The following is a 27,587-nucleotide window of genomic DNA, read 5'->3' on the forward strand; positions in this document are numbered from 1 at the left end:
AAAGCCTCTAGCCAAAGACTACCTGAGGCCCCTAACAACCCCTTCTGTAGCCCCCCTCCTGCCTGGGAGACTCCCTGCACTGGGAGGGGAGACTCCCTTCGGTACTGGGAGGGGATCCGAGAGGTGCTGAGGCCATTGGCCCTTGGGACATGAACAGAAGCAGCTCCCCAGAGAACACCTGCCCTATTCCAGGACCAGGACCCCAGCCCTGCCCCGCCCCGTCCCGTAGGATGCAAGGCCCCGCCCCAGTCCCGTCGGGTCCCAGAGAAACTGCCCCGCCCAGCGGCCCCGTCTCCACCGCCGGCGCGCGGCTTCTTTCAGCACCAAGGCGAGGACAGCTCCCGGGCCGTCTCAGAGGAGGGGAGGCGAGGAGGGCGCGGGCCAGGGAGGCGAGCGGAGGGCAGGGGAGCGCAGGAAAGGAAAGGAGAGGTGGGGCAGGAGTGGGGAGGGAAGGGCAGGGGAGGGCAGACGCAGGCTGGCGGGCGGGGCGTGGAGCCCGGGGGCGGCGCCCACCGGAGCCGGACGCTGCTGAGCCCGAGGACAGACAGAGACGCCGGGAGCGGGGACGCCGGTGGCTCCGGGCAGGGGCCGCCGCCGAAAGATGCCGGTCCGCAGGGGCCACGTCGCTCCCCAGAACACTTACCTGGACACCATCATCCGCAAGTTCGAGGGCCAAAGTGAGTGTGTGTATGTTGGGGCGAGGTCGATCTGGAGTCCTGGTTCCGTGAAAGCGGGGCCGGACCTCTTTACTAACTTCTAACCGGGCAAGGTGGTGAGTGCTGGGTGCTGAATGCAAAATCCTTCCTTTGATGTCCCTAACACCTTCTCCTCCAGCGGGACCCGCTCGCCTTAAATGCTGTCCTCTTTTCTGGAACACAAGGAGCAGGGTGCAGCCCTTCTCTCCCCACCCCCAGCTGTTTCCTTGATGCCCCAAGTCCGAACCTCCCCTTCCAGCCACTGCCCGCCCCCGCACCCGCGTCCTCCAGAGGCTTCCCTGAGTCCTTCCTTTCCTTCCTTTTCATATCCTGGCGCTGGTCTTCCCAGGAGCTTTCCCAGGCCAGACCCCCATCTGGTCACATGCCTGCCTCCCTTTCCAACACTTTTCCTGTTTCCAGGAGGCCTTGGGCCTTCCTTCCACCTCATGACCCTCACTGCCCTAGTCTTCCCACAATCCCCAGGCCTGACTCCCTCCCTCGTTCTGATCACTGCCCTACTCCTCTGCCTAAATTCCCCTTACTTCCCCCAAGAGTCCTTATGATCTTTCCCTCCCTGCCTCCAGATCCTGGCTCCCATGGACTTTTTGCCTCCCACCTCCCACCCCAGGTCGGAAGTTCCTGATCGCCAATGCTCAGATGGAGAACTGCGCCATCATTTACTGCAACGATGGCTTCTGTGAACTCTTTGGCTACTCTCGAGTGGAGGTGATGCAGCAACCCTGCACGTGCGACTTCCTCACAGGCCCCAACACACCAAGCAGCGCCGTGTCTCGCCTAGCGCAGGCCCTGCTGGGGGCTGAGGAGTGCAAGGTGGACATCCTCTACTACCGCAAGGATGGTGAGGCACACTCAGGCTAGAGGCTTTGCAGGGCAGGCTTGGCCCTCTGTCTTGTCCAGCCAGGGGGGCCTTGGAGAAGGCACTGACCCAGGGTCCAAAGGGCCTAAACAAACCCTGTTTCTTGTAGGGGCCTTGGTTCCTCCACAGGCATTGGATATGATGCCTTCTGAGGTCCTTTGCAGGAGCTAGGGATCAGGCTGGGCCACCCACTGGTCCTGGCCTGGGGCAGGGCCTCCCGCTCTGCCATCCCTCCCCCGTGTCTCTGGTTTCCGGGCTCTCCACTCTGTCACTGTCAGCCCCAGCTGTCAGGCAGCTGGGATGGAAATTAACCTTCCTTCCTCTCTGTCTGCTCCAGGGATTAGAGGAGTCACCTCCTCAAGGCCTCTGTGGCCAGGCAAGGCATGGCGGCTTTTGGCTGGGAAAGTGGGGTGGGCCTGCCTCATCCAGTCTTAGCTCCTTGGGGAGACAGGGTCTGGAGTTTTCCCTGACCAGGAGGCTCATTCAGATGGCGTTTGGGTTGTTACTGCCAGCTGGAACACACTGCAAGCAGAGCAGAAGCATAGGTCAGGGACTGAAGACAGAGCTCAGCAGCCCTTGGAAATCCTCCCCCACTCCCCAGGACCGCAGGGTCCTCACTGGACCTGGCAGGATGGGTGGGAATGAGGAAAAGAGCCTGAATGTCCTTGGAAATCTCTTGAATCAATGGCCCCCAACCTGGTTCTGCATCAGAATTACCCAGAGCATGTTTCCCAAAACATGCTTTCTCTAGAGAGAGGCTGACTCAGAAGGTGTGAGATGAGGCCAAGCGGGTATATTCGGAAATATCTCCCTGGTGGTTCTGATGTCCTGCCTACTTTAGGAACCACTGGCTTAGGCAAATCCCTTCATTTCATAGATGTGGAAGGATTTGCCCAAGATCCCACTGCTAGGGTCCAACCTGGGACTGGAACCCAAGTCTCTGGATTCCTCCCTCAGAGATTTCTTTTGAGTAATCCCAAGAGGAAAGAAAGGACCCCAGGTGTCTTTGTGTTTAGAGGCAGGATTTCTGAGGAAGGAAGTGCTCAGGAGAGAGAAGTCCCCAGGGAAGGCAGGCATGAGGCCACCTGAGTGCAGATAAAGAATGGATGTCTCTGGATCGGGACTGAGGAGTGCTGAGAGCCCAGGTTTCAGGGGCCTGGAGTGTGTGAAACATAAGCATGTGTGTGCTTGCATGTGTGTGCCTCCGTGTGTGTGTGCTTGCAAGTGCATACCTGTGTGTGTGTGTGTGTGTGTGTGTGTGTGTGTGTGTGTGTGTGTTTGCAGGCTTCTCAGAGTTACAGCTTCTTGGGTAGGTCCTGGTTGTTCCTGCTGCTGCCACTTGAGTAAGTGGCAGTGGGAAGTACAGCAGGCAGGGGCAGCCAGGAGGGGACTGGGAAGAATCTAGCTGAGTGTAGCAGTACTCACAGGGTTAATGAAGTCAGAACATTTTTAAAAGCTGTGACCTCACCTCCTCACATCATTGCAGAGAGGAGGTGGCAGTCAGGGGAGTGAGAAGGGTCCTGGGGAACAGGATGGGACAGCAGGAAATGGGGGGCGAGGTACAGCAGGTCCTTTCTTTTCTTCTCCTTGACACTAGAGCTATACCTGATCCCAGACTCCTAGGGATGTCAGGTGATGGCTCTTGGGGTCCCCTCAGCACCCTGCAGGTGTCTGGACAGAGGGCAGAAGTCAAAGCCTGGCCTTGGCCCCGAGATCAGGACTCAGGTCAGAATCCTGTGGGAGTCCTCAAGTCTCAGAAGGGAACCTAGGAACCTTGTCTTGGGGGCAGACCCTCAGTGAAAATGGGAAATTACCCACATACCTTGTGCCCCATAAGTCCCAATCTACTCCCATCCCACCCTCGGCCCTTCCCTATCTTATTGCCCAAGGCTTTGATTACCTGAACCTTCCTGAAATTGTCCTGAAACCCAGAAAAGTGAGCTTCCCGGCCCGCATTACACCAAGGGAAGGATGTTGTGCTCAGATAACTGATGTTCACCTTAAGGTCCACTCTGACCACAGACTGCATATAATCCTTTTTTTTTTTTTTTTTTTTTGGAAACAGGGTCTTGCTCTGTCACCCAGGCTGGCAAGAACATAGCTCACTGCAGCCTCCCATCTCAGTCTCCCGAGTAGCTGAGTAGCTGAGACTACAGGTGTGCACCATCACACCCAGCTAATTTTTAAATTTTTTGTAGGGATGGAGGTCTCACTATGTTGCCCAGGCTGGCACATGATCCTTTTTTTGACTATATTCACGTACATCTTACAGTCCTGCTGAGGGGGCACCCTAATGGTGATTTCTTTCCTCCTCGGACAGTACCTCCCTTCCCCCCCAACCCCCAACTCTAGGGAGGTGGGAAGGGGTCCTGAGCAGATCTCTAGCTGATTTATACATAATCCTCTTTTCCTCTAAAGGGGTAATCCACTGAAAATTCTCGAAGTCAAAGTGGAGGGTTTGTGTTCACATAGCTCCACGTTGTGCAGCTACAGACAGCTGGGCTCAAAGAGGCCAGGGCACTTGGCAAAAATACCACAGGAGACAGCTCAGAGACCCCTGGGAAACTGGCTCTTCCTCTATTTGCCTTTGCTAGGAGTGGTGAGAACCTAACAGATAAGGAGGAATGGGGATGTGGCAGGACTAGAACCGGTGAGAGTTTGGAGGGAAGAAAGGAGAGCACTCAGATCCCCCCACTGTCACCCATGCCTGCCCTGCACTGGCACCTGCCTGAGAGCTCACCCCAGCCTGCCTTTCCAGGGTCCTCTTCTCAGAGGATCCCAAACCACAGAGTCCCCTAATCCCCAAGCCAGGTCAGAGGAGTCCTGGGACTTCTCCAGTCTTCAGCTCTTGATGAGGAGGATGGGACAAGGGGCTGCTGTCTGCCCCCACCCTCCCCCCATGTTTACCATATGCACACCCATGAATGCCAGGAGGACCAAGCCAGGAGGTGGCATGCAGTGGCCACTCTCTCAGTGGCAGCTTTTTGTAGCACCAGCCTCTCCCTGGGGGCTCACCACAGTGCTGGATGGGGTATGCATCAGGAGATAGAGGTGAAGACAACAAGGAGGCTGTGAGTGCTGGGAAACTGAAGGAAGGAGCACATTCAAGAGGGAGAGAAGAACACAGAGAAGTGGGGTGTCCCAAGGGAGAGAAGTGGGGTGCCTTTGCTAAGAAAAGTAAGAACCTAGCAGATAAGAAAGAATGGGAATTCCCAGGGGGCAGACAAACCTGCTGCCCTTGGTCAGAGAGGTGGGTGCTGGGAGGAGCTCCTGAAAGGAAAAAGTGGGCAGAGACTGTGGTTCCTCCTCCAGGGCCCCGGCGAGGGCATGGGAACACTGCCACTCCTGGGCATAACCTGAGATGTTATACTTACCCACTTTTGGTCACCTAGATGTGGGCTTTTATTGTGTAGGGGCTCTGAACCACAGGTAAGCAAGGACAGCCTGGGGCATTCGAAGAATGCTCTGCACTCTTCGAAATCCTCCTAGCCTCCTGTCTGCCTGCCCTACAGGCCGCAGGTATGGGGGCGGGGCATGGGGTACCACGCACCGACACCCCACCCCAGCCCCAGCCCTCACTGCTATAACGGGCTGGTCTTTGGTCCATTCCCAGCCGCAATTTTCCAATTGCATCAATTTTCCAGTAACATCAATTGCTGGGTGCAGCCACTCCAAGACTGCGTTGGCGGCCCCCAGCAGCTGAGAGAGCCTGGAGGCCCTCTGCCCCTCTGCCCAGCTCTGCCCTCTCCCCGCCCCCTGCCAGTCCAGATCTCTGCAGTGCCAGAAAGATTGACAATATAATCTGGTCTTAGGAGCAGTGTACCAGGCCACTGGCCAAGGAGGCTCCCTATCCAGGTTTCAGCGTCCAAGTGTCGCCATGCCCTAGGCTGACTAGAGTGATGGGCTTGGGCCTGGGAGTCTGGGCCTGTAGCACTGTGCGCCCAGGAGTGGGTGAAGCAGGCAGGCACCTCTCCCCGGTGTGGATGTCTCCCCTGGGCCCAGGCAGCAGATGGTAGATGGCTGCCTGGTGCCTGGGTGTACAGAAATCCGATACGGGAGATTCCTACTCCCCGGGGAGGAAAGCGAGAGGGAGGATAGGGGTGGCTCAGCTGCACCCCAGCTCTGATGGCTGTGAGGAGGGGCTGAGGATGAAACAAGGAGTCTGGTGGAGAGTCATTCCAGTGAGTTCCACAGCAGCGATACTCCCGCCAGCGTCCGGCCTGCGTCCCCCACACATCGGCTTCCATCCACTCAGTCAACAAACAACACCTGGGACAGGTGAAGCAGAGCCTAATTTGCCCTCAGGGAGTGCAGCTCTGCCTTCTCATTTGCATGGTCACCTGAGGCCCCTGCCCCATGAGGATCCTGCCCTTTGGGCCTGACACCTGCCAACAGTTTGAGTTGAGGGACATAGGACTCCCATGGAGAGGGTGCTCATGGGATGCCCGGCTTGGGGCTCTTGGGTATGGGGTATTTTGTTTATTTGTTTATTTATTTAAGACGGAGTCTCCCTCTGTCACCCAGGCTGCAGTGCAGTGGCATGATCTTGGCTCACTGCAACCTCAGCCTCCTGGGTTCAAGCGATTCTCCTGCCTCAGCCTCCCGAGTAGCTGGGACTACAGGCCCACACCACCACACCCGGCTAATTTTTGTATTTTTAGTACAGATGGGGTTTCACCATGTTGGTCAGGCTGGTCTTGAATTCCTGGCCTCAAGTGATTTGCCTGCCTCAGCCTCCCAAAGTGCTGGGATTAGAGGCATGAGCCACCGCGCCTGACCAGGTATGGGACATTTTAACCGGTATTGTTCCACCCACCGAAGGGGGCTGCAGCGAGACCCTGGAGGGGCAGAGTCTATGGCCTGAGAGGCACAGGGCAGCCAGCTGCTGAGTGTGGGTTGCCCAAGATGATGGGAAAGGTGGCCGGAGGGGCCTGCCTTGCCCCCACATGGACATCCTCCTCCCTCTCTGGTGCCGAGGCCAGTGCTCTGCCCGCTCCCTGGGCCCAGCCCTGCCTTGGGACCTCACACTCTTCCTAGGCCCAGAGCAGCAGCCTGGTTCTGGCCCCAGCACCCTCCTCCCAAACAAGTTCCTTCCCTTTTCCAAGCTATTGCGTCCTGCAAAACCAGGGATCCTCTCTCCATGCTCCCTCCCAGCCCTTGAAAGTCAGTTTCTGAGAACCCCAGGCTCTCTTCTGCAGAATGGGGGTCCATGCCTGCCCCTCAAGGACCTCCTAAGGCCAAATATTCCAGCTGGCCCCATGCCCAGCACTTAGTGTACTTTCAACAACGAATTTCTCCCTACATCACAGGAGCAGGGCATCTTTGCAGGATGGGAATATGGGAAGAGAGCCCAGGGCCAACCCAACTCCATGGGGTAGAATACCCAGCCTCACCTCCCCACTTAATCCACCCCCATCTGCTCAGCTTTAATTACAGCAGAAGCAGACCTTGAGGTTAAGCTCTGAGCTGATGGCTGAGCGTGGACTTGGGCCTGATCTGATGCTACCTTATCTCCTAATGAGCAGCTTAGCCGCTCTCCCCACCTCTGCCCTGTGGGTGGAGCACCAGCTGCACAGCCTCACCCACCCTCTGCCCAGTAGCTCTGGTCACTTTCCAGGCCTCTTCACCCCAGTGGCTGCCCTTCACTTGACCTTCACTCAGCCCCTTCCCTAGCCAGATCACTGCAGGAGGGGACCCCTTCAGGGTCCACCCACCATCCCCCAAATGGTGTTTGCAGCCTCCAGCTTCCGCTGCCTGGTGGACGTGGTGCCTGTGAAGAATGAGGACGGGGCCGTCATCATGTTCATCCTCAACTTCGAGGACCTGGCCCAGCTCCTGGCCAAGCGCAGCAGCCGCAGCTTGTCCCAGCGCCTATTGTCCCAGAGCTTCCTGGGCTCCGGTGAGGCAGGGTGAGGATGGTGGTGGGAGGGACGCATGAGGGTCCCCTGGTCCTGGCTGCTCTGACTTCTGGCCCTGGTTTCAGAGGGCTCTCACGGCAGGCCGGGCGGACCAGGGCCAGGCATGGGCAGGGGCAAGTACAGGACCATCAGCCAGATCCCGCAGTTCACGCTCAACTTCGTGGAGTTCAACTTGGAGAAGCACCGCTCCAGCTCCACCACGGAGATTGAGATCATCGCGCCCCATAAGGTGGTGGAGCGGACACAGAATGTCACTGAGAAGGTCACCCAGGTGCGGGCCTGCAGAGCAGGGTGTGCGGAGCTGTGCCAGGCCTCCAGGGTCCTCTCCCAGGCTCTGGGCCCAGGCCCTTCTGGGGCCTTGGCCGGTAAAGAGATCCTGCCTGTCTAGCCTCTAATATCTGGTTTGAGCCCCAGGTGTCCTGTCCTGTTTGAGACCTAAAGACCTACAGGCTTGCCCTGAGGTCACAGCCGTTGTGCCCAGCTCCTGGAGCCAGAGGAGGCTGGGGTCAGCAGGGCCTGTGAACGGTGCTGACTCCTAGGCCTGGAGAAGCCAGGGCAGCGAGTGGACATGCAGGCCACCATGGGGGCCTGCCCAAGGCTCAGCCTGTCACAGGGAAGGAAAGACAGAGAGGAGACATGCCAGGGCCAAACTGAGAGGAGAGCTGGCATGGGGGGGTCCCAGCTTTGTGCCATCCCCTTGCCTTTGAGACAAAAGCCACCCTCCCTACTTCCTTCCAATGTGAACACAGGATCCTCCTGCATGCCAGGCAGGGTGGGGCAGGGCAGGGCTGGCACCTCTAGCTATCTTTAATCAGCTTCCTGGGGGCCAGGCCCTGAAGGACCCCTGCAGCTCCTCCTTGGCCACCCCAAGGCAGGCTTTCGTGGGTCCTCTGCTCCAACTCACCCTGCTGTCCCTTTTCATGAGGCTGGAAGTCCTGACCATTCCAGAGGGAAATGCAAGGAGCTCTGCTGGAGGCTCCGGTGACCACAGTCCTGGCACTGACTTCCTGTGTGATCTTGGCCAGGGAAACTACCAGCCCCCCGCCCCTTTTTTTTTTTTTTGAGACGGAGTCTCGCTCTGTCGCACAGGCTGGAGTGCAGTGGCGCGATCTCGGCTCACTGCAAGCTCCACCTCCCGGGTTCACTCCATTCTCCTGCCTCCGCCTCCCGAGTAGCTGGGACTACAGGCGCCCGCCATCATGCCCGGCTAGTTTTTTGTATTTTTAGTAGAGACGGGGTTTCACTGTGTGAGCCGGGATGGGATGGTCTCAATCTCCTGACCTCGTGATCCGCCCTCCTTGGCCTCCCAAAGTGCTGGGATTACAGGCGTGAGCCACCGTGCCCAGCCTACCAGCCCCCTTTCTAGGCCTCAGGGCTTTCATGTGCAGGAGAGACACTGACTAAATGGTCTCTGGGGACCCATTTGACATTGAGTAGTTCTGGCCCCAGGAGACAGACAAAGCTATAAGCCATAGCCAGGGGTCCAGGCCAAGGTTGAACAATGCAGAGCCCGGAGGGGCCTGCTCCCAGCTTTCCTTTCCCAGCTGTCTCTGTGTTGGGGCTGGAGGTAGCTCTTTTCCCTCCTGCCTGTTTTCACCTGAAGCACAGTTGCTGCTGGAACCAGGTGTGGGGAAGACCACTCAGCACCTCACTGAGCTCAAGGATCCTGAGGAGGGCAGGATGCCAGGCTGCAGGACTGTGCCCTATGAGGTCAAGCAGAGTGGCCCAAAGGCCTGACCCTGGGAAGCCCCCCAGCTGCTTACCCCAGGGCATCTTAGGTTGATGCCACTGTTGGTGGCTGCCATGGTGGGGGCTGTTAGACTGGAAAGTGGTTGGTGAAGACAGCCAGGCCTGGCTGGGCCCATAGTCCCGGCACCTGCCCAATCTGCCTGCCCCTGTTTGTTCCTCAGCTTGGCCCCTTTTGGCATCACTCCCCCGCTCCATGTGGGTCCTAGGTCCAGGGAGGTGCCTGACAGATCTCAGGGGAAAGGGCAGGCGAGGACCCAGATCAGGGAAGTCACATCGGCCTCAACCAGAACTTGAAGAGCTTCGACAGCTGTGGCCTCACACCAGAGCCTGGGTATCCTGAGGGCCTTGCACCTCTGGGGGTCACTGGGCAGGGTGGGCTTTGCCACAAAGGGCCCTCAAGCTGGCTTTGGAGGCAGTGGGAGATTTTGGGGGTCCCCCTGTCTGGGGGCCCTGAGGAGCTGAGGAACTCTCCTCTCAGCCTACTTTAAACCACCACCCACCATTCCTTCTGTCTCCCTCCCACTCCCCACCCAGGCAGGCCTAGGGAAGGGCCTTATTTCACCCTGACAGGGTCCTAGCGGCCTCTGATACCCAGGGTGTGAAGGCAGCTGCTCCTGATCAGGGAGCCCCAGTTTCCGGTGCTCATTCAGGGACCTGCAGTTGAGAGCTCATGTGGACCAAGAGCTGGGCACACAGGGAGGAGAGGACCGGCAAGGGAGCCAAACTCAGTGAGCCCATGACTCAGTGGAGCACCACCATGCAGCTGAGTAGATACAGGGACAGGGAGAAAATAAAAAAAAGAGCCCAAGTCTATGTGGATTCAGAGGGGGCTTCCTGGGGAAGTACAAAGTGAGGCCTCAAGGCTGAGCAGGTCACTGCAGGGTGGGGACATGGTAGCCACGCTCAAGAGTTTGGATGTCAGATAGAGACCCTCTGGTTGAAATCAAATGGATCTGCCTGATTGTGATCCCACCTCCTAATTGATTTTGTTTGCAAGGTCAAACCTTACATTGCAAATTTTCCTAAACCCGAACTATCCACCAGACCTCATCTGGTGGGAGAGGAGGTCCATGGAACATCCCTCCGGCTCCATCCTTGTCTGGAGCAGTGTCTGATGAGGATGAGGGAGGAGGAGGAGGGTGGACGGGGAATTACTATGTAGAGCAGCGCGTGCCATCTCCGTGAGAATAGATGGATCTCACTAACTACATGAGAACAGATGCATCTCATTTCCTCACTAGCCGTGGCTTTTGTTGTCCTTTGATTCCATTTTGCAGATGAGGGAACTGAGGCTCACAGAGGTTACAAAACTTGCCCAAGGCTCACCTGTAGCACATGTCATACCTGGGATTCAACCGGGGAGGCCTGGCTTCAGTACCCATGCCCTTCCTAATGCCCTAGCTGCCTCTCGTATTGGGCAGCTGGGCCTAGAGATCCTGGGTTGATCACAGTCTTGGAGGTGGGGGCAGGAGGGGAGAAGGGAGAAGGGAAGTCTCTACAGAAGGTGATGTTCCAAACTCTTGGACATGTGTGGGGAGGAGTCAGTTTTCCTTGGTGCCCAGGACCTGTTGAGGGTCCAGGTTGGCTGCATCCCTACCCCATGGACTATTTCCATGGGAGGCTCTGAGCTGGTCCCAGAGAGGGCACTCACTGGTCTAGCCTCCCCAGGGCCCTCAGAAAGGAAGATGCTCTTCTAGGAGTGACCTGTTCCCATCAGGAACCCTGACCACAAGGGGCCTCCCAAGCCCACCAGAGAGGATCAGCCCACCAGTTACCCCTTCAGTGGGCTCTTTTGTGGAATGGGCCCACAGATGACCATGGGCCCTCCCCTGCCCTGGCTCCACCCACTCCAGGATGTTTCCAAGGCAGCTTGTGAGCATCAAACCTGGGATCACTAGGGGGCAGAGCCATACCCCTCCTCTTGCATCCCAACTCCTTTCTCTGCACTTCCTCCCGAGGCATCTGTCCCCTTAGGAACTTGCCTTCTCAGACATCCCCCACCCTGTCTCTCCCTCATCCCCTCTGCCCACCAGAGCCATGGTCATCCATCCTCTCCCACTACACCTTCCCCAGGCCTCAGCCCTCTAGGCTGGTCTCACCAGCTGTGGCTGTCCCCTACCTAACCACCCTCGGCCCCACCCCCAGGTCCTGTCCCTGGGCGCGGATGTGCTGCCCGAGTACAAGCTGCAGGCGCCGCGTGTCCACCGCTGGACCATCCTGCATTACAGCCCCTTCAAGGCCGTATGGGACTGGCTCATCCTGCTGCTGGTCATCTACACGGCCGTCTTCACACCCTATTCAGCTGCCTTCCTGCTCAGTGACCAGGATGAATCGCGGCGTGGGGCCTGTGGATATACCTGCAGTCCCCTCACTGTGGTGGATCTCATCGTGGACATCATGTTCGTCGTGGATATCGTCATCAACTTCCGCACCACCTATGTCAACACCAATGATGAGGTGGTCAGCCACCCCCGCCGCATTGCCGTCCACTACTTCAAGGGCTGGTTCCTCATCGACATGGTGGCCGCCATCCCTTTTGACCTCCTGATCTTCCGCACCGGCTCCGATGAGGTGAGTAGACCCTCTCCAGGCCAGCAGCCATGGCTGTCCTCTGCACGCTGCCCTCAAGCCCTCCCTGCTGCACAGCACTAGGTGCAGAGAATACCTGGCACTGGGCACCTTTGCTAAAGCACGTGGAGGTGGAGAGGAGGCCCCGAACATCTGTCACCTCCCAGCCCTGGAAAAGGACCTGCCGAGGCTGCACCCCCAGGCCTCTGCCCCTCTGCCCCCTCTCCGAGTAGGCCCTGGTAAGAGGAGCAGGCTGCCCATTCCAGGATGGGCACTCATGTGGTCCCGGCCCCTCATGCTCACTTCCAAACTGCACTTACCCTGGAGGGGGAAAAGGATCCCCAGGCCACTCCCCAGTGCACCCTGGGTCCCACCTCGCCCCCTAGCCCTCCACTATGCCCATCTGGCTGCCTATAGGTGACATGAAGGCATCTACATGCCTTTCTCATAGCTTCCAGTCCCACGGTCTCCTCTTGCCCGCTCTCCTCAGGATCAGCTTTTCACTGAAATCGACTCTGCCTTCTGTGTTCCAGTACCCCCTCCTCACCCCAGCCTGTCCAGCAGGGGGTGTCCAGCAGGGCTCCTCTGCTCCAAGACCCCCTGAGATACAGCGAATCCACCCCCCTACCCCTCTGCCCCCACCTGGACACTGAGTGGCCTTTGTACTCATCCATGTCCCATCACCAAACTTGCCAGCCTCCCGCCCCGCCACACAGCTGCCACAGCAAGTTTCAGATCGCTTACTTGACCCTGTGTTCCACCTTCTGGGATGTACAGGGTCCTCAGAATTTTCAGTGGCTCCCCAAGGCCTACAGAATAGAAGCCAAGCTGGTGATGGACCCTGAAGCCCACAGGGAGCAGCCCCTGCCCGCCCTACCCTTCCCGGGCACGGCTCTCGCTGCCCTCCATGTTCCACATGTGCACCAGGCTGCAGTGCCACACTAGGTTTCCCATGTGGGCCATGCACTTCACACCTCAATGCCACTGGTCATGCTGCTCCCTGAGCCAGGAGTGCCCTTTCCCTCTCCCTCCCGTCTGCCTGGAGCCCTAGCCTCCTTTCTCCAGGCTCACCTCATGCGTCACCTCATCCATGAAGCTTCCTCTGACCTGCCTCTGCAGACTTGACCTCCTCTTCCTCTGTGCTCCCACTGGACTTCTGTCCTAGCAACCAGAACACTATTTTGAGCTTTAGGCTGAGATCCTTAATGTCCCATACCGTGCCACACCGCCAAGTGCGTGGCCCGGAGCAGGTTCTCCATAAAGGTTTGTTGAATGACTATGTAGTTGTATGCATGAGTGAACAAAAGCAGGCCTCAGTGCACCCATCCAAGAGCTGACCCCAGCCCTGTTACCATTTCCCTACCCCTCCAGACCACAACCCTGATCGGGCTATTGAAGACAGCGCGGCTGCTGCGGCTGGTGCGCGTGGCACGGAAGTTGGACCGCTACTCTGAGTATGGGGCGGCTGTGCTCTTCTTGCTCATGTGCACCTTTGCGCTCATTGCACACTGGCTGGCCTGCATCTGGTACGCCATCGGCAATGTGGAGCGGCCCTACCTGGAACACAAGATCGGCTGGCTGGACAGCCTGGGTGTGCAGCTTGGCAAGCGCTACAACGGCAGCGACCCAGCCTCGGGCCCCTCGGTGCAGGACAAGTATGTCACAGCCCTCTACTTCACCTTCAGCAGCCTTACCAGCGTGGGCTTCGGCAATGTCTCACCCAATACCAACTCCGAGAAGGTCTTCTCCATCTGCGTCATGCTCATTGGCTGTGAGTGAGATCTCGTGCCATGGCCTAACTTCATGCTCTGGTCTTACCTGTGAAATTTTATGTGTAGTTTTGTACTGAGATAGAACATAACACATAGCAACAATTCATGCAGTACACTGATCCTAAGTGTGCAGCACAATGAATTTTTGCTGGCGTATGCACCAATTGTACACAAAATATAACACCCACACAGTCTATGCTATCTGCCAGGCACCAAGACAGGCTACATAATTTGCAGGACCCAGAGCAAAATGAAAATGTAGGGACCCTTGTTTAAAAATTATTAAGAATCGGCCAGGTGTGGTGGCTCAAGTCTGGTAATCCCAGCACTCTGGGACACCAAGGCAGGTGGATCACCTGAGGTCAAGGGTTCAAGACCAGCCTGGCCAACATGGTGAAACCCCATCTCTACTAAAAATACAAAAAATTAGCCAGGTGTGGTGGCACATGCCTATAATCCCACTACTCAGGAGACTGAGGCAGGAGAATCGCTTGAACCTGGGAGGCAGAGGTTGCAGTGAGCCAAGATCATGCCACTTGACTTCAGCTTAGGTGACAGAGTGAGACTCCATCTCAAAAAAGAAAAAAAATTATTAAGAATTTTTCGCCGGGTGCGGTTGCTCATGCCTGTAATCCCAGCACTTTGGGAGGCCGAGGTGGGCAGATTATGAGGTCAGGAGTTTGAGACCAGCCTGACCAACATGATGAAACCCCATCTCTACTAAAAATACAAACATTAGCCAGCATGGTGGCATGCGCCTGTAATCCTAGCTACTCAGGAGGCTGAGGCAGGAGAATCACTTGAACCTGGGAGGTGGAGCTTGCAGTGAGCCAAGATGGCGTCACTGCACTCCCCTGGGTGACAGAGCAAGACTCCGTCACAAAAAAAAAAAAAAGAATTTTTCGACAGTGACAGCAGAGTATTAAACCAAATGCAGGCCTCTTAGCATGCGGCCCCATGTGTCCACACGGGTTGCACACATAAGCCAGCTTTGCCAGGCACTCTTTTAAACCCTTTACAAAAGCCCACATTTCATTCCCTTCTGAGCCCAGTTTACAAAGAACGAACCCAGATAGTGCTAAATTGCCAGAGGGCACACAGCTAGGAAATGTCCGAGTGACCCGATCCCAGCCCAGGGGGTCGGCTCCAAGGCTGTGCTGCTCTCTATCCCTGCTCCCAGCTGCCTGCCTCTCAAGATACCTGGTTTAGGAACACAAGAGGCAGCATGCAATTTTACACATAGATTGAGTTGTCATGTTCCCAGTATTTAGAGATGTGAAAGCCCAAAAAAACAAAAACAAGGGAAGAAAATGGATGAAAACAAGAAATTGAGATTGCTCTTTTTTGTTGTTGTTGGTTTTTTTTTGAGACGGTCTCATTCTGTTGCCCAGGCTGGAGCTCAGTGGCACAGTCTTGGCTCACTGCAACCTCTGCCTCCTGGGTTCAAGCGATTCTCATGCCTCAGCCTCCCAAGTAGCTAGAATTACAGGCAGGCACCACCATGCCCGGATAATTTTTGTATTTTTTTGGTAGAGACAGGGTTTCACCATGTTGTCCAGGTTGGTCTCGAACTCCTGACCTCAGGTGATCTGCCCACCTCAGCCTCCCAAAGTGCTGGGATTACAGGCCTGAGCTACCACACCCGGCGGAGAGTTTTCTTTTCATTGTATTTTTACAACTTAAAGGAGAAAACAGATCTGAACTTTAAAATCCATTGCCTCCCTTCTTTCTTCTCGGGTGTTTGACCGCTGGGCCCAGTAAGATGCCAAGAGGCACAGGGCATAGGGAGGAGGGCAGGAAGCCTAGGGGCCTTTGTTCCCCATGTGCCCTGTCTCTGCCCTGGTCACTCCTGACTTCTCCCTGGACAGAGGGGTTCCTCACCAGGGGGCTGCTGGAAAGAGGAAGGCCCGGGTAAGCCCAGGCCCAGTGGGGCCGCGGAGGAGCTCACTCCCCTCCCCGCCCCGCCCCCAGCCCTGATGTACGCCAGCATCTTCGGGAACGTGTCCGCGATCATCCAGCGCCTGTACTCGGGCACCGCGCGCTACCACACGCAGATGCTGCGCGTCAAGGAGTTCATCCGCTTCCACCAGATCCCCAACCCGCTGCGCCAGCGCCTGGAGGAGTACTTCCAGCACGCCTGGTCCTACACTAATGGCATTGACATGAACGCGGTGAGCTCCGCCGCTCTGGCCAATGCCCGGGGGAGGCCAAGATCCTGCGGGGGCGGGGCGTCCCCAGAGCCCTCCCCACCCTCTCCCCCAGCCCCACCCCGGCCGCGCCCCGCTGGACTTGGCCGCCCGCCTTGCAGGTGCTGAAGGGCTTCCCGGAGTGCCTGCAGGCTGACATCTGCCTGCACCTGCACCGCGCGCTGCTGCAGCACTGCCCGGCTTTCAGTGGCGCCAGCAAGGGCTGCCTGCGCGCGCTAGCCGTCAAGTTCAAGACCACGCACGCGCCGCCTGGGGACACGCTGGTACACCTCGGCGACGTGCTCTCCACGCTCTACTTCATCTCCCGAGGCTCCATCGAGATCCTGCGCGACGACGTGGTCGTGGCCATCCTAGGTGGGTCAGGCGGAGTGGACCAGGCCTGTGTTGGGGATTGGATGGAAGGGGGCGGGATTGAAGGTGACCTGCCCGGGTCACCCTCTTCCTGATGAGGATTTTACTTCTACTGGTCAGCCACGTGCACAGCATGTGCCCGGGAGAGATATATACCCAGCTTCCTGAATCCTTAAAACAACCCTCTGCCAGAGGTCCCATTTTCCTGAGAGAGAAGTTGAAGCTGAGGGAGATCATGCTAGTCTGTGGCCAGGCAGGGATTCCAGGGCTGCCAGTGTGACTCAGAAACCCAGGCAGGTCTTCCTACCTTTTTGCACTCTTGGGGAGTTCAGGGAGAAAGGCCAACGGTCTCTCTGGGTAGAGGGGGATTCCCTGGCCGGGGACCCCAGTCTCATTCAGTGCAGACACAGGGATAGCCAGATACTTTGGAGGAAGGGTATGAGCACCGGGCAAGGGGGACAGACAGGTCACAAGCAGCCTCCTCTGCCACATGCCTGCTGTGTGACCTTGGGCAAGTCACTTTACCTCTCTGAGCATCACAGGGTCCTCTCCTTGATTCTCATCTTCCTTGCCTGCCCCATGACTTCACCTCCACCCCAACTTCAGGCTCGCCCTCCTTTGGTCTCCAGGATCTGGCTATCCTCCAGCCCCTCTGGACAGGTACCCCTCAGGCTCCCTTCTCCCTCTGCTTCCTCTGGCCTGCTGGTGATCTGCTCTCCTCTCCTCACCTGACACCCTCCCCTGGGCCTCCTCCTTGCTCCCATGGCCTCAGCCTTCACCTGTGCCACAAGGATCCCCAGAGCTCTGTCCTCGCCCTGCTGTCTCCTTAGACCAGAATATTCCATTTCTTCCTGGGCATGGCCACCTTAGTATTCTATGAGCAGATCAAACTCAATGTATCCCAACCTGAAATCATCACCTTTCCTCAAAACCAGCTGCTTCAGCATCCCGTCACTGTGAAGCATCTGCCCATTGCCCATGCCACAGTCAGCCAAGGGGGCATCCTACTTCGTTCCTGCCCACTGTCCACCAGCCAGACTTGTCCATACCTCCCCATCTCACACCTGTCTCCCTGTCCCTGCCTGGATCCAGTCCTCTTTGGGTCCTTCCTAGAAAGGTGTTGGGAACTCCTTTCCCATGGCCCTATGGCTGTTTTACTCCTATGCCTGTCTTCTGCCTTCTGCCAGTGACCTGAAATAGACATCTGTACATTGGTTTCTTCTGCTCAAGATCTCTCCATGGCTCCCCATGGTCCATGCGTGGTATCCCCAGTTATCCCGATCCGACCACCCTGTCCTACCACCCTCCCCCTGGTACTTTATGCTCTAGTCAAACTACTTAGAGTTCTCTAAATCTCTGCCCTTGCATGTGCTACTACTCTGCCTGGAACGCCCTACCCTGTGCCAATCCGGCAGATCCCAGTTGTCCTCCAAGGCTGGGCTTAGGCATAGGTTTCTGTATGAGACCTTCCCTCACTCCCAGCCTACCTTAGATGTGCCATCCATGGCTGGGGGCGTGGTGGCTCACGCCTGAAATCCCAGCACTTTGGGGGGCCGAGGTGGGTGGATCACAAGGTCAGGAGTTCAAGACCAGCCTGGCCAAGATGGTGAAACCCCGTCTCTACTAGAAATACAAAAATTTAGCCCGGTGTGGTGGCGGGTGCCTGTAGTCCCAGCTACTTGAGAGGCTGAGGCAGTGAATTGCTTGAACCCAGGAGGTGGAGATTGCAGTGAGCCAAGATAACGCCACTGCACTCCAGACTGGGTGACAGAGCAAGACTCCGTCTCGAAAAAAAAAAAAAAAGTGCCATCACATGGGAGGGATGATAATTATTATTAATAATTAAGAAGTTAATCCAATTTAAGTCTCAGTCAGAGACATGAAACCTCTCATTTTGTCCTGAGTAGAAACAGATATTAGATCAGAATCTTTCATCTACTGGAAAACCATCACATAATGATGTTGCCCAGATTTCAAGCTTCAGGGTTTCATGTGTGGCCCTAGCAAGCCCCTTCCCTCTCCAGGCCTCAGCCCTCTCTTCTGTGAATGCCCTTTGATCCTGTTCTTCTGTGGGGACATGTCCCAGCCTCCACCCATCCCTCTGTGCTAAACTGTTAGTGCCACTTGCACAGTGTCACCAGGCTGAGGGTGCTGGACTTTCTAGGGGAGTGGGAATCAAAGCAGTCATGCTCCATGGCACCCTGGCCCAGGGCTCTCCACCCCTGAGCCCTGACAGTGCAGTGCTGATCACATGCCGTTTCTTCTGCCCTGATTGCCTTTATCATGAGGGCCAGTCCTTGTTTCTCTCCACACAGCCCCCATTTCTCTTCCTCTGTAAGCTCCCTCCTCTCTGCCCCCACCACCCTTGGCAGGAGGAGCCCCTCCTTCCTCCATGGCCCCTTGGTTCTTCCTGTTTCTAGGGCTCTACAGATCATGCTGTAAACTTGTTGGCTGCTTATGTACCTATCTTGCAGGGATTTGAGGGGGTCCTTGTGGGTGGCACAACATCTTATATCCTTTGGCCAGCACAGCACCTGGCACCAGGAGGGCCCAGTACCCTTGCCATATACCTGAGCATCACCCATGTCGACCCTGGGACATCCTTCCGCCTTGCCTTGCATGGACCTAGTCAGGTGCCTCTTGCTTTTTGTTTTGTTTTGTTTTTTGTTTGCTTTTTAGATAGAGTCTCGCTCTGTCGCCCAGGCTGGAGTACAGTGGTACAATCTCAGCTCCCAGCAAACTCCGCCTCCCAGGTTCAAGCGATTCTTCTGCCTCAGCTTCCCGAGTCGCTGGGATTACAGGCCACCATGCCCTGCTAATTTTTGTTTTTGTTGTTGTTGTTTTTAGTAGAGATGGGATTTCACCATGTTGGCCAGACTGGTCTCGAACTACTGACCTCAAATATTCCACCAGCCTCAGCCTCCCAAAGTGCTGGGGTTACAGGCGTGAGCCACTGCGCCCAGCCGCCTGTTGCTTTTTGAGTCACTTTCTCAAGCATCACCTCATCTGCTTCCCTGAACAGTCCAGTGGGGTCGGCAAGGCAGACCAGGTTTTACCCATTTTAGAGATGAAGACTCTGGGATCCAGACAGGGGGAGTAACTTCCCCAGGCTTCCTCCACCAGGGCCATGCTGGTTACATGGCCCCACAATCAGGAATGGGAAGACAAAGAGAAGCCTCTGGCCCTGCCCTGGCGGAGTTAGGTGCTCAGGCCCTGGGTTCCTTGCACCCTGCTCCACAGCACCGGCAGGCCAAGCAGCAGGAAGACGTTGAGACAGACATTGAGCCTTTAGGGTCCCTTCCTGCCCACTGTGCCAAAGAGTGTGGGCTACAGGAGGGAGATTCTGATGGACGGTGGTTCTGAAGGGCCTGGAGACAGTAAGAGGAGCCTGTGCGGCTCAAAGGGCACAGGAAGAGAACAGCCACCCCACCACCACCACCGTGCCACCCACAGCCAGCACATCCAGCCATGGATCACTGGCAGGGCTCGATCCTGGGCAGCAGGCCCCAGCCTAGAAGGATGTTGAGGTTGGGGGAGGTCATGGTCAAAGGACTCTCATAAGGGAGCATGGAGCCAGACCCTGAAGAAACTCCTACCCCTCTGGTTGGCAGGGAAGAATGACATCTTTGGGGAGCCCGTCAGCCTCCATGCCCGGCCAGGCAAGTCCAGTGCAGACGTGCGGGCTCTGACCTATTGCGACCTGCACAAGATCCAGCGGGCAGACCTGCTGGAGGTGCTGGACATGTACCCGGCCTTTGCGGACAGCTTCTGGAGTAAGCTGGAGGTCACCTTCAACCTGCGGGATGTGAGTCAGGGCCAGGTGGGCCAGGGTGGGTAGAAATGCCCAGGCAGCCTACTGAGGACTGGGCCTGCCTGGCCTGAGGACACCCATCTAACCAACGCCCTTCCTTTCAACCCCATCCTGCAACCTTTGCCATAATTTCTTCTGTGCCTACCATGGCTGGCATCATGCTAAGTATGAGGATAGCTACTATTTATTAAGCACTGACTATGTGTTAAGGGTGGGGCTTCTTTTACATGATCTCCTTGCAAATGGTATTACTATCCCTATTTTCCAGATGAGGAAACTGAAGATTAGAGACAATAAATAAATTGGCCAAAGCCATTCAGCTAGTAAATGGTAGAGCCAAAATGTGAATTTAATTTGTCTGACTCCAAAGCCCAGGCATTCCCACCACACCACACCAAGCTGAAAAGGAGGGTGCCTCCCGTCCAGAGGGCTCACAGTGCCAGGCACAGGGGCTGCCAAGAGGTGACAAGGCTGTCTCTCTTCTCACACTTATCCCTCAGTAGAGGAGATTTTGACAACTCAAGAAAAATAAAGAGCCACAAAGTTAAATAGCCAAAGTCGCAAAGGTATAAAGGAGAAGCCATGTGGAGATCGAGCTTGCCAAGGAGTGGGACAGCCAGGACCGACCTGGGAATGCCCAGAGCAGGGTATCACGGAGGAGGGAACTAATGGGAAGAAGGCAGTGTGCACCTGGCCAGGAAACACGGAGCCCGGGCTGTTTCTTCCCCGGTGCCCCTGCCCCTCCACCTCGAGGGAGGACTCTGCTGGCGTGGGCCCTGTGCCCAGTTTCCTGAGCATGGAGCTAGGTGGGCTTTCTGGCTGTGGACAGCCCTCCCCACACCATCCCCTCTCCCCTTCCTCAGTATCTCCCCTCCCCCCACCCCCACAATCTGCACAGGGGACACCTGGTAAGGACTCTGCCATGGGGCCCCAGCCATCAGGCGGCCAGAATGCCTAGCAGCTGGGCACCAGGACAGGAGGGGTGTGGTCTCTGCGGCCTAGGCCATCTGCAGGAAGCCACCCAGGGCATCGTTGCTATGCCCAGCTGCTTGTCACTCTTTCACCTAGTTGTGACAGCACTGTGGGGTGAGGGCAGGGAAGAACAAAGAGGCCCCATCCCAGTTTTGGTTCCTGTTACTTCATCCTCTTGTTTCCCACAAGGCAGCCGGGGGCCTCCACTCATCCCCCCAACAGGCTCCTGGTAGCCAAGACCACCAAGGTTTCTTTCTCAATGACAACCACTCAGGTGAGCAAAGCTAGCCCCCGCCCCCACCAGCCCGCAGCCCCTGCCCAGCATCCTGCCCCTCCCATGTCCTCTCTATCCTGCCTCCCCAGCGCCAGCCCCTCCATGAGTGGAGAGGGGCTCCCTCTCTAGACCCAGAGCTGGAACCTTTGCCCTGCTTCCTCCCCAGTCTCCCAGCCCTGATGGCCTGTGTCCTCAGAGGGAGAGTGAGGGCTCCATGGTTCAAATGCAACCCCCAGGGGTGTATGGAGACTAGCCAGCCCCCTGAGGTTCCACACCAAGGCATCAGGGGGCCACTGGGCTGCAGCTCCCTGGGCAGTGAAACCAGCGCTAAATGTCCTCACCCTGCCAGGGTCTCCCCATGAGCTGGGGCCCCAGTTCCCCTCCAAGGGCTACCACCTCCTGGGTCCTGGGAACCAGAACTCCATGGGGGCAGGAGCTTGTGCTCCAGGGCACCCAGGTGAGGAGAGCCACTCCTCATACCCTGTCCCCAGGGCAGGTAGGGGGTGGGGGATGGGCTCTACTGAGAAGGGTCAGGCCTGTGGAACCAGCTAGGCCCATCTGAGACTTCCCTTTCCCTCCTGCAGATGCAGCCGGTCCCCTGAGCATCTCAGATGCATCTGGCCTCTGGCCTGAGCTGCTGCAGAAAATGCCCCCAAGGCACAGCCCCCCAAGCCCTCAGGGAGACCCAGATTGTTGGCCTCTGAAGCTGGGCTCCAGGCTAGAGCAGCTCCAGGCCCAGATGAACAGGTGAGTGCGCTGTGGCCAGGGCTGGGGGCTGGGCATGGGTAGCCCCTCCTAGTGACTCAGAGACATCACAGGGTGCCAGGTGGGTTTTAGAATGGGGCAGGCCATTTAACTGCAGGTCTACTCATGCCTGTCCCTAAGCACAGTTCCCCCGATGACTTCCCCTAGCGAACTCTGGAACATGCCAAGGGAGCTTCTCAGGGGAGGGGCACAAGCATGTGCAGAAACAAATTCCACAGGTCCTGGGAAACGGAAAGGGGGTGTGTCCTATGGATGGCAGGGCTGTGGTGGCAGAGTGAGGGCTTAGAGGCAGAGCAGTCTAGCTTCAAATTCTGGCTCTGTCCCCTACCAGCAAGAGCGTGAGCAAGTTACTAAACAGCTCTGAAGCTAGTTTGCCCTTTTGTGAAATGGGGATAGTTAGAACATCCGCATCAAAGCATCTTGGGGACTGAATGTTGTCTGCTTGGTGCCTGCTCACTGGTGGTGTTAGAGTCAGGGGTGTACTGGGGCAATCTGGGCAGGGGCTGAGGATCCCAGTAAGGAAATAGCTTCAGGTAGGCCCCAGGCTGCCATTCCACCTAGCAGGAACAGCACACAGGCTACAAGATTGACAGCCGCCCTCAGGAACTGCTCTTGCCAGCCCTGACCCTGACTGTGGGGTTCTGTCTGGCAGGCTGGAGTCCCGCGTGTCCTCAGACCTCAGCCGCATATTGCAGCTCCTCCAGCAGCCCATGCCCCAGGGCCAAACCAGCTACATTCTGGAAGCCCCTGCCTCCAATGACCTGGCCTTGTTTCCTATAGCCTCGGAGATGACGAGTCCAGGGCCCAGGCTACCCCAGGGCTTTCTGCCTCCTGCGCAGGTAAGAGGTGAGGGGATTCCCAGGGACTTACCTAGAAGCAGCTGCATGCCTTCCTTAGCCTGACTTGGTCACAGTGTGGCATCAGGCCCAGAGCCTCTGTGGCCCCAGAGCAGCCAGGGCTTCTGCTTACCTCCTTTATGATTAGAGTCATGATAGGGTTAGCCTGGGCAAGGTGCTGGCAAAGCCCAGAATGTGACTACAGAGCCTGCAGCTGGGGCCAGGGCAGCAGAACCCTGAGGTGTGGGAAGGTCAGGTACAGTTTTCGCCTGAGCCCATCCCTGAAGTCAGGGTGGATTAACCTGTAGCCTGGCCTGGGGTACATCCCTCTTTCTTGCTCCTCCCAGACCTCAAGCTATGGAGACTTGGACGACTGTAGTCCAAAGCACAGGAGCTCCTGCCCCAGGATGCCTCACCTGGCTGTGGCAACGGACAAAACTCTGGCACCATCCTCAGAAGAGGAACAGCCTAAGGGGCTCTGGGCACCCCTGGCCTCACCTCTGCATCCCCTGAAAGTACAGGGACTCATCTGTGGTCCCTGCTTCTCCTCCCTCCCTGAACACCTTGGCTCTGTTCCCAAGCAGCTGGACTTCCAGAGACATGGCTCAGATCCTGGATTTGCAGGGAGTTGGGGCCACTGAACTCCAAGATAAAGACACCATGAGGGGATTGAAGGTGGGCAAGGTGAGAGTTAAGGGTCTTGAGGAGGTGGCCGGGTGCAGTGGCTCACACCTGTAATCCCAGCACTTTGGGAGGCTGAGGCAGGTGGATAACGAGGTCAGGAGATCAAGACCATCCTGGCTAACATGGTGAAACCCTGTCTCTACTAAAAATAATAAAAAAAAAATTAGCCAGACGTGATGGCGGGCGCCTGTAGTCCCAGCTACTGGGGAGGCTGAGGCAGGAGAATGGTGTGAACCCGGGAGGTGGAGGTTGCAGTGAGCCGAGACTGCGCCACTGCACTCCAGCCTAGGTGACAGAGCGAGACTCCGTCTCAAAAAAAAGAGGATCTTGGGGAGGCAGACAGCCTCCCAGATGGGCCTCTTCTAATCTCCTCAAGTAGCTACAAACTGCTGATCCAGGTGAGCCAGGATGGCGTGGGTGAAGAGGCTCAGGACTTTTCCCAGCCTCCTCCAGGGCTCCATTTAAACAGCAAGCCTGGTGGAGGGTGGGAGAGTCTCAGGTGTGGAGGCAGCTCACAGGATGGAGGGGGCAGTGAAGAAAGAAGTTTCTGATCTACACGAGTACCTTGCTCTGAGCCTCCCAGCTCAGAACCCTCCAGCACCTCATGGCCCAGCACCAAGGCCCAGGGTTGGTCACCATGATCACTCTTACCATGAGACTCCAACCTGGCTGGAGATGGAGGTGTCTTCTGTGGTAGACATGTCAGGACAGACCTCCAGCCCTCTGCTTCTGATGGTTCTGTGACATTGGGTCTCTTGAGGGCAGTGGAGTGTCACACAGCTAATAAAGTGCACATTTCATGTTGGGCTGGGTGTGTCACTTATCTGAAGGTCATCAGGTCTTTGACTGTGCTGTGGCTTTCTCCAAACCCTTCTTGTAAGGAGCTGGAGACTTACCCTCCACCATATCTAGTGTATTGGGGACCTGAAGGTGGTTCTGCTGGGCCCAGAAGCTCCTGGAACCTTGGGCTGTTAGGCCGAGGTGAAGGGAAGCAGAGGCGCTGGCTTGGTGGCCCTAGGGGATCATGACAACAGCCAACACTTCGGTAGCACTCACCCTGTACCAGGCACTGTGCTGACAGCTCTGCAGATACTTGTTCATCTAATCCTCAAAACAACCCCAAGGGGCTGATATTATTATCCCCATTTTAGAGATGTGGGATCAGTAGCAGAGAGACTAAGACACCCAAGCATGAGGGGGAATTCTGAGGTACAGGTACGGTTCTGTTTCCTGATTTAGGTGCTGGTTACAGGAGTGTGTTCAGGTTGCCAAAGAGTGTGTTTCTATGTGTAAATTATACCTCAGTATAAAAAATAATAATAAAAAAAGAGGCCAGGCATAGTGGCTCATGCCTGTAATCCCAGGGCTTTGGGATGAGGATGAGGCAGGAGGACTGCTTGAGGCCAGGAGTCCAAGGTTACAGTAAGCCGTAATTGCATCACTGCACTCACAGCCTGGGCAATGGAATAAGACCCTGTCTCAAAATGAAAATTAAAAAAAATCATCCCCGTGCCTAACACAATAGGAAAAGGAGGACATAATTTCTACCCAGATGGTCTAGCTTTGAGAGCATGTGCAATTAACCACTGCTGAAAAGGACAAATTAACCATTGTCCAAGAACTACCTGGTTATTGCTTTTCAGTCCTTTGTTCCAGTGTTCTGTAAAAGAATTTCAAATATGTATATCCCCCCATGCATTTTTCAGTTGACATCTGAAATATTACAAAATACTTCAATGATACATTTAAATAAATGCAAAGAATGTAATCTCAAGTGTCTTGTAAATATTGACACTTTATAAAACAATTCCATCCTTCATTTGTATTGACCCATTCCTACCCAAATAGCAGTGATTTGAGAGCCACCACCATCCATTTTAAAAACACAAGAAACCCTTCTTTAACATTGTTCTTTTTTCTTTTCTCATAATTCCCACTATTCTTCCCATAGTTTTATCCTACATGTAATTTATTGGTATGCTTCAAAGCCTACTATTGATCACTCTGTCATGTGTTTGCAACACAAATATGTATACAGGCTGGGTGCAGTGGTTCACTCATGCCTATAATCCCAACACTTTTGGAGGATTGCTTGAGGCCAGGAATTCAAGACCAGCCTGGGCAGCATAGCTCAACCCAGTCTCCACAAAAAAATTTTTTTAATTAGCCAAGCATTGTGATGCGCACCGGTAGTCCCAGGTACTACAGGGCTTGCTGGGAGGCTTGGGTGGGAGAGTCACTTGAACCTAAGAGGTCAAGACTGCAGTAAGCCATGTTCATGCAACTGTACTCCAACCTGGGTAACAGAGCAAGACTCAGTCTCTTAAAAAAAAAAAAAAAAAAAAAAAAAGGTCGGTCACGGGGTGGCTCACGCCTATAATCCCAGCACTTTGGGAGGCTGAGGTGGGAGGACCGGTTGAACCCAGCCTGGCCAATATAGCAAGACCTTGTCTCTACAAAACATAAAAGGAGGTAGGAGGATTGCTTGAGCCCGGGAGGTCAAGGCTGCAATAAGCAGTGTTTGCCCCACTGCACTACCACCTGGGTAACAGAGCAAGACCCTGCCTCAAAACAAATGTGTATAAATTAATTGACATTTTAAAATTAATTTTTGTAATCTTAATAAGGCTTTAAGGGTTACATCTATTAGTAGTACAGTTGTTCAAAACAACATTTATATTCAATTTTCTAATAAAAACTGAAATTTTATTGGAAATGTAGGTCATAAAAGAAAAAATTTCCTCCCCCAATTAGTTCCTATTATCTGTGGCTAAATATCATTATTTTTTATTAGAATAAGACAAGGTACCGCAAATTTTGTACTTCTTTTTCTTTCCTTTTTAAAATTTTTTTAAAACTTTCCTCTTTACAGGGGATTTCCTTTAGCTGGGCGTGGTGGCAGGCGCGTGTGATCCCAGCTACTCAGGAGGCTGAAGCAGGAGAATCACTTGCACCCTGAAGGTGGAGGTTGCAGTGAGCCGAGATAGTGCCACTGCACTACAGCCTGGGCGACACAGCGAGACCCCGTCTCAAAAATAAAATTAAATTAAAAAATGAGGGGGATTTCTTGGTCAGATGTGGTGGCTCACGCCTATGATCCCAACACTTTGGGAGGCCAAGGCTGGCAGATCATTTGAGGTCAGGAGTTCGACACCAGCATGGTCAACATGGTGAAACCCTGTCTCTACTAAAAATACAAAAATTAGCTGGCCGTGGTGGTACACCCCTGTAATCCCAGCTACTCGGGAGGCTGAGGCAAGAGAATCACTTAAACCTGGGAGATGGAAAAATCATTTTCACTAAAAATTATATTTAGTGCCCAGAATGGTGGCTCAAGCCTGTAATCCCGGAACTTCGGGATGCTGATGTGGGAGGCTCGCTTGAGCCTAAGTTCGAGATCAGCCTGGGCAACATGGAGAGATCTCATCTCTACAAATAATTTAAAAATAGCTAGGTGTGGTGGCAAACGTCTGTTGTTTCAGCTGCTCTGGAGGCTAAAGTGGAATCGTTTGAGTCTAGGCAGTCGAGGCTACAGTGAGCCTTTATCACACCAGTCCACTCCAGCCTGGGTGACAGGGCAAGACCCTGTCTTAAAAAAAAAAAAAAAAAAAAGTATTTAATGTTATAATCCAACAATTCAATACAAACCTCCTTCAATTGTGATGAAAGCTAAGAATTAGAAACCATTTCTATAAAGGTGTCACTTGGTCTCTGGCCCTTCTCCCTTTCAAACTCACAGGCACAGATACCTTTGGGGCTGGATTAGCATTTGCGTTGGGATCCACGGCGGGGAGGGTACAGGATGGGAACCGACAAAAACAGAGCTAAGCTGGTCAGGTCGGTGCCTACCCCAGAATTCGGGGACATTTCTAGATCCTGCAGGAAAGCACGGGAGGGCCTGACTCAAGTTGGCCTGGCCCTGAGCGCATCTGCGCCCCTGAAGCCTGGCCCTGAGGCCCGAAGACAGCAGCTTTCGGGTTAAAGGGGTCTTGGGAAGAGAGGGGGCACGAAGGTGGTACCCGTTGCGCACATGCCAGGCTGCCAGGCCGCGGGGCTCGGTCCCGTGAAAGTTAGCAGGTCTTCCACTAAGGCAGAATTGTACTTTTAC

At 55.4% G+C, this 27,587-nt stretch overlaps 1 protein-coding gene across 5 annotated transcripts; it reads left to right on the forward strand.

Annotated features, from left to right (window-relative positions):
- The first annotated feature begins 522 nt into the window (after positions 1 to 522).
- KCNH6 (potassium voltage-gated channel subfamily H member 6) lies at positions 523 to 26,527 on the forward strand. 5 transcript variants are annotated; one of them, XM_023194011.1, is made up of 15 exons: positions 523 to 677; positions 1,324 to 1,554; positions 7,310 to 7,471; positions 7,556 to 7,761; positions 11,385 to 11,810; positions 13,179 to 13,333; positions 13,493 to 13,578; positions 15,551 to 15,750; positions 15,888 to 16,140; positions 19,749 to 19,942; positions 21,110 to 21,194; positions 21,779 to 21,941; positions 22,612 to 22,798; positions 23,143 to 23,479; positions 26,352 to 26,527. In XM_023194011.1, the coding sequence occupies exons 1-14, from the start codon at positions 602 to 604 to the stop codon at positions 23,434 to 23,436; spliced, it is 2,718 nt and encodes a 905-aa protein (XP_023049779.1). In that variant the 5' UTR covers positions 523 to 601; the 3' UTR covers positions 23,437 to 23,479; positions 26,352 to 26,527. The 5 variants fall into 5 exon arrangements, with proteins under 5 accessions (XP_023049779.1, XP_023049780.1, XP_031790189.1 ...); XM_031934329.1 differs by lacking the exon at positions 26,352 to 26,527 and having other exon boundaries at positions 554 to 677; positions 23,143 to 24,283; XM_023194009.2 differs by lacking the exon at positions 26,352 to 26,527 and adding an exon at positions 21,544 to 21,651 and having other exon boundaries at positions 554 to 677; positions 13,179 to 13,578; positions 23,143 to 23,799.
- Positions 26,528 to 27,587: the final 1,060 nt, after the last annotated feature.

The sequence above is a fragment of the Piliocolobus tephrosceles genome, chromosome 16 (assembly GCF_002776525.5).
Source record: "Piliocolobus tephrosceles isolate RC106 chromosome 16, ASM277652v3, whole genome shotgun sequence".
NCBI lineage: Eukaryota > Metazoa > Chordata > Mammalia > Primates > Cercopithecidae > Piliocolobus > Piliocolobus tephrosceles.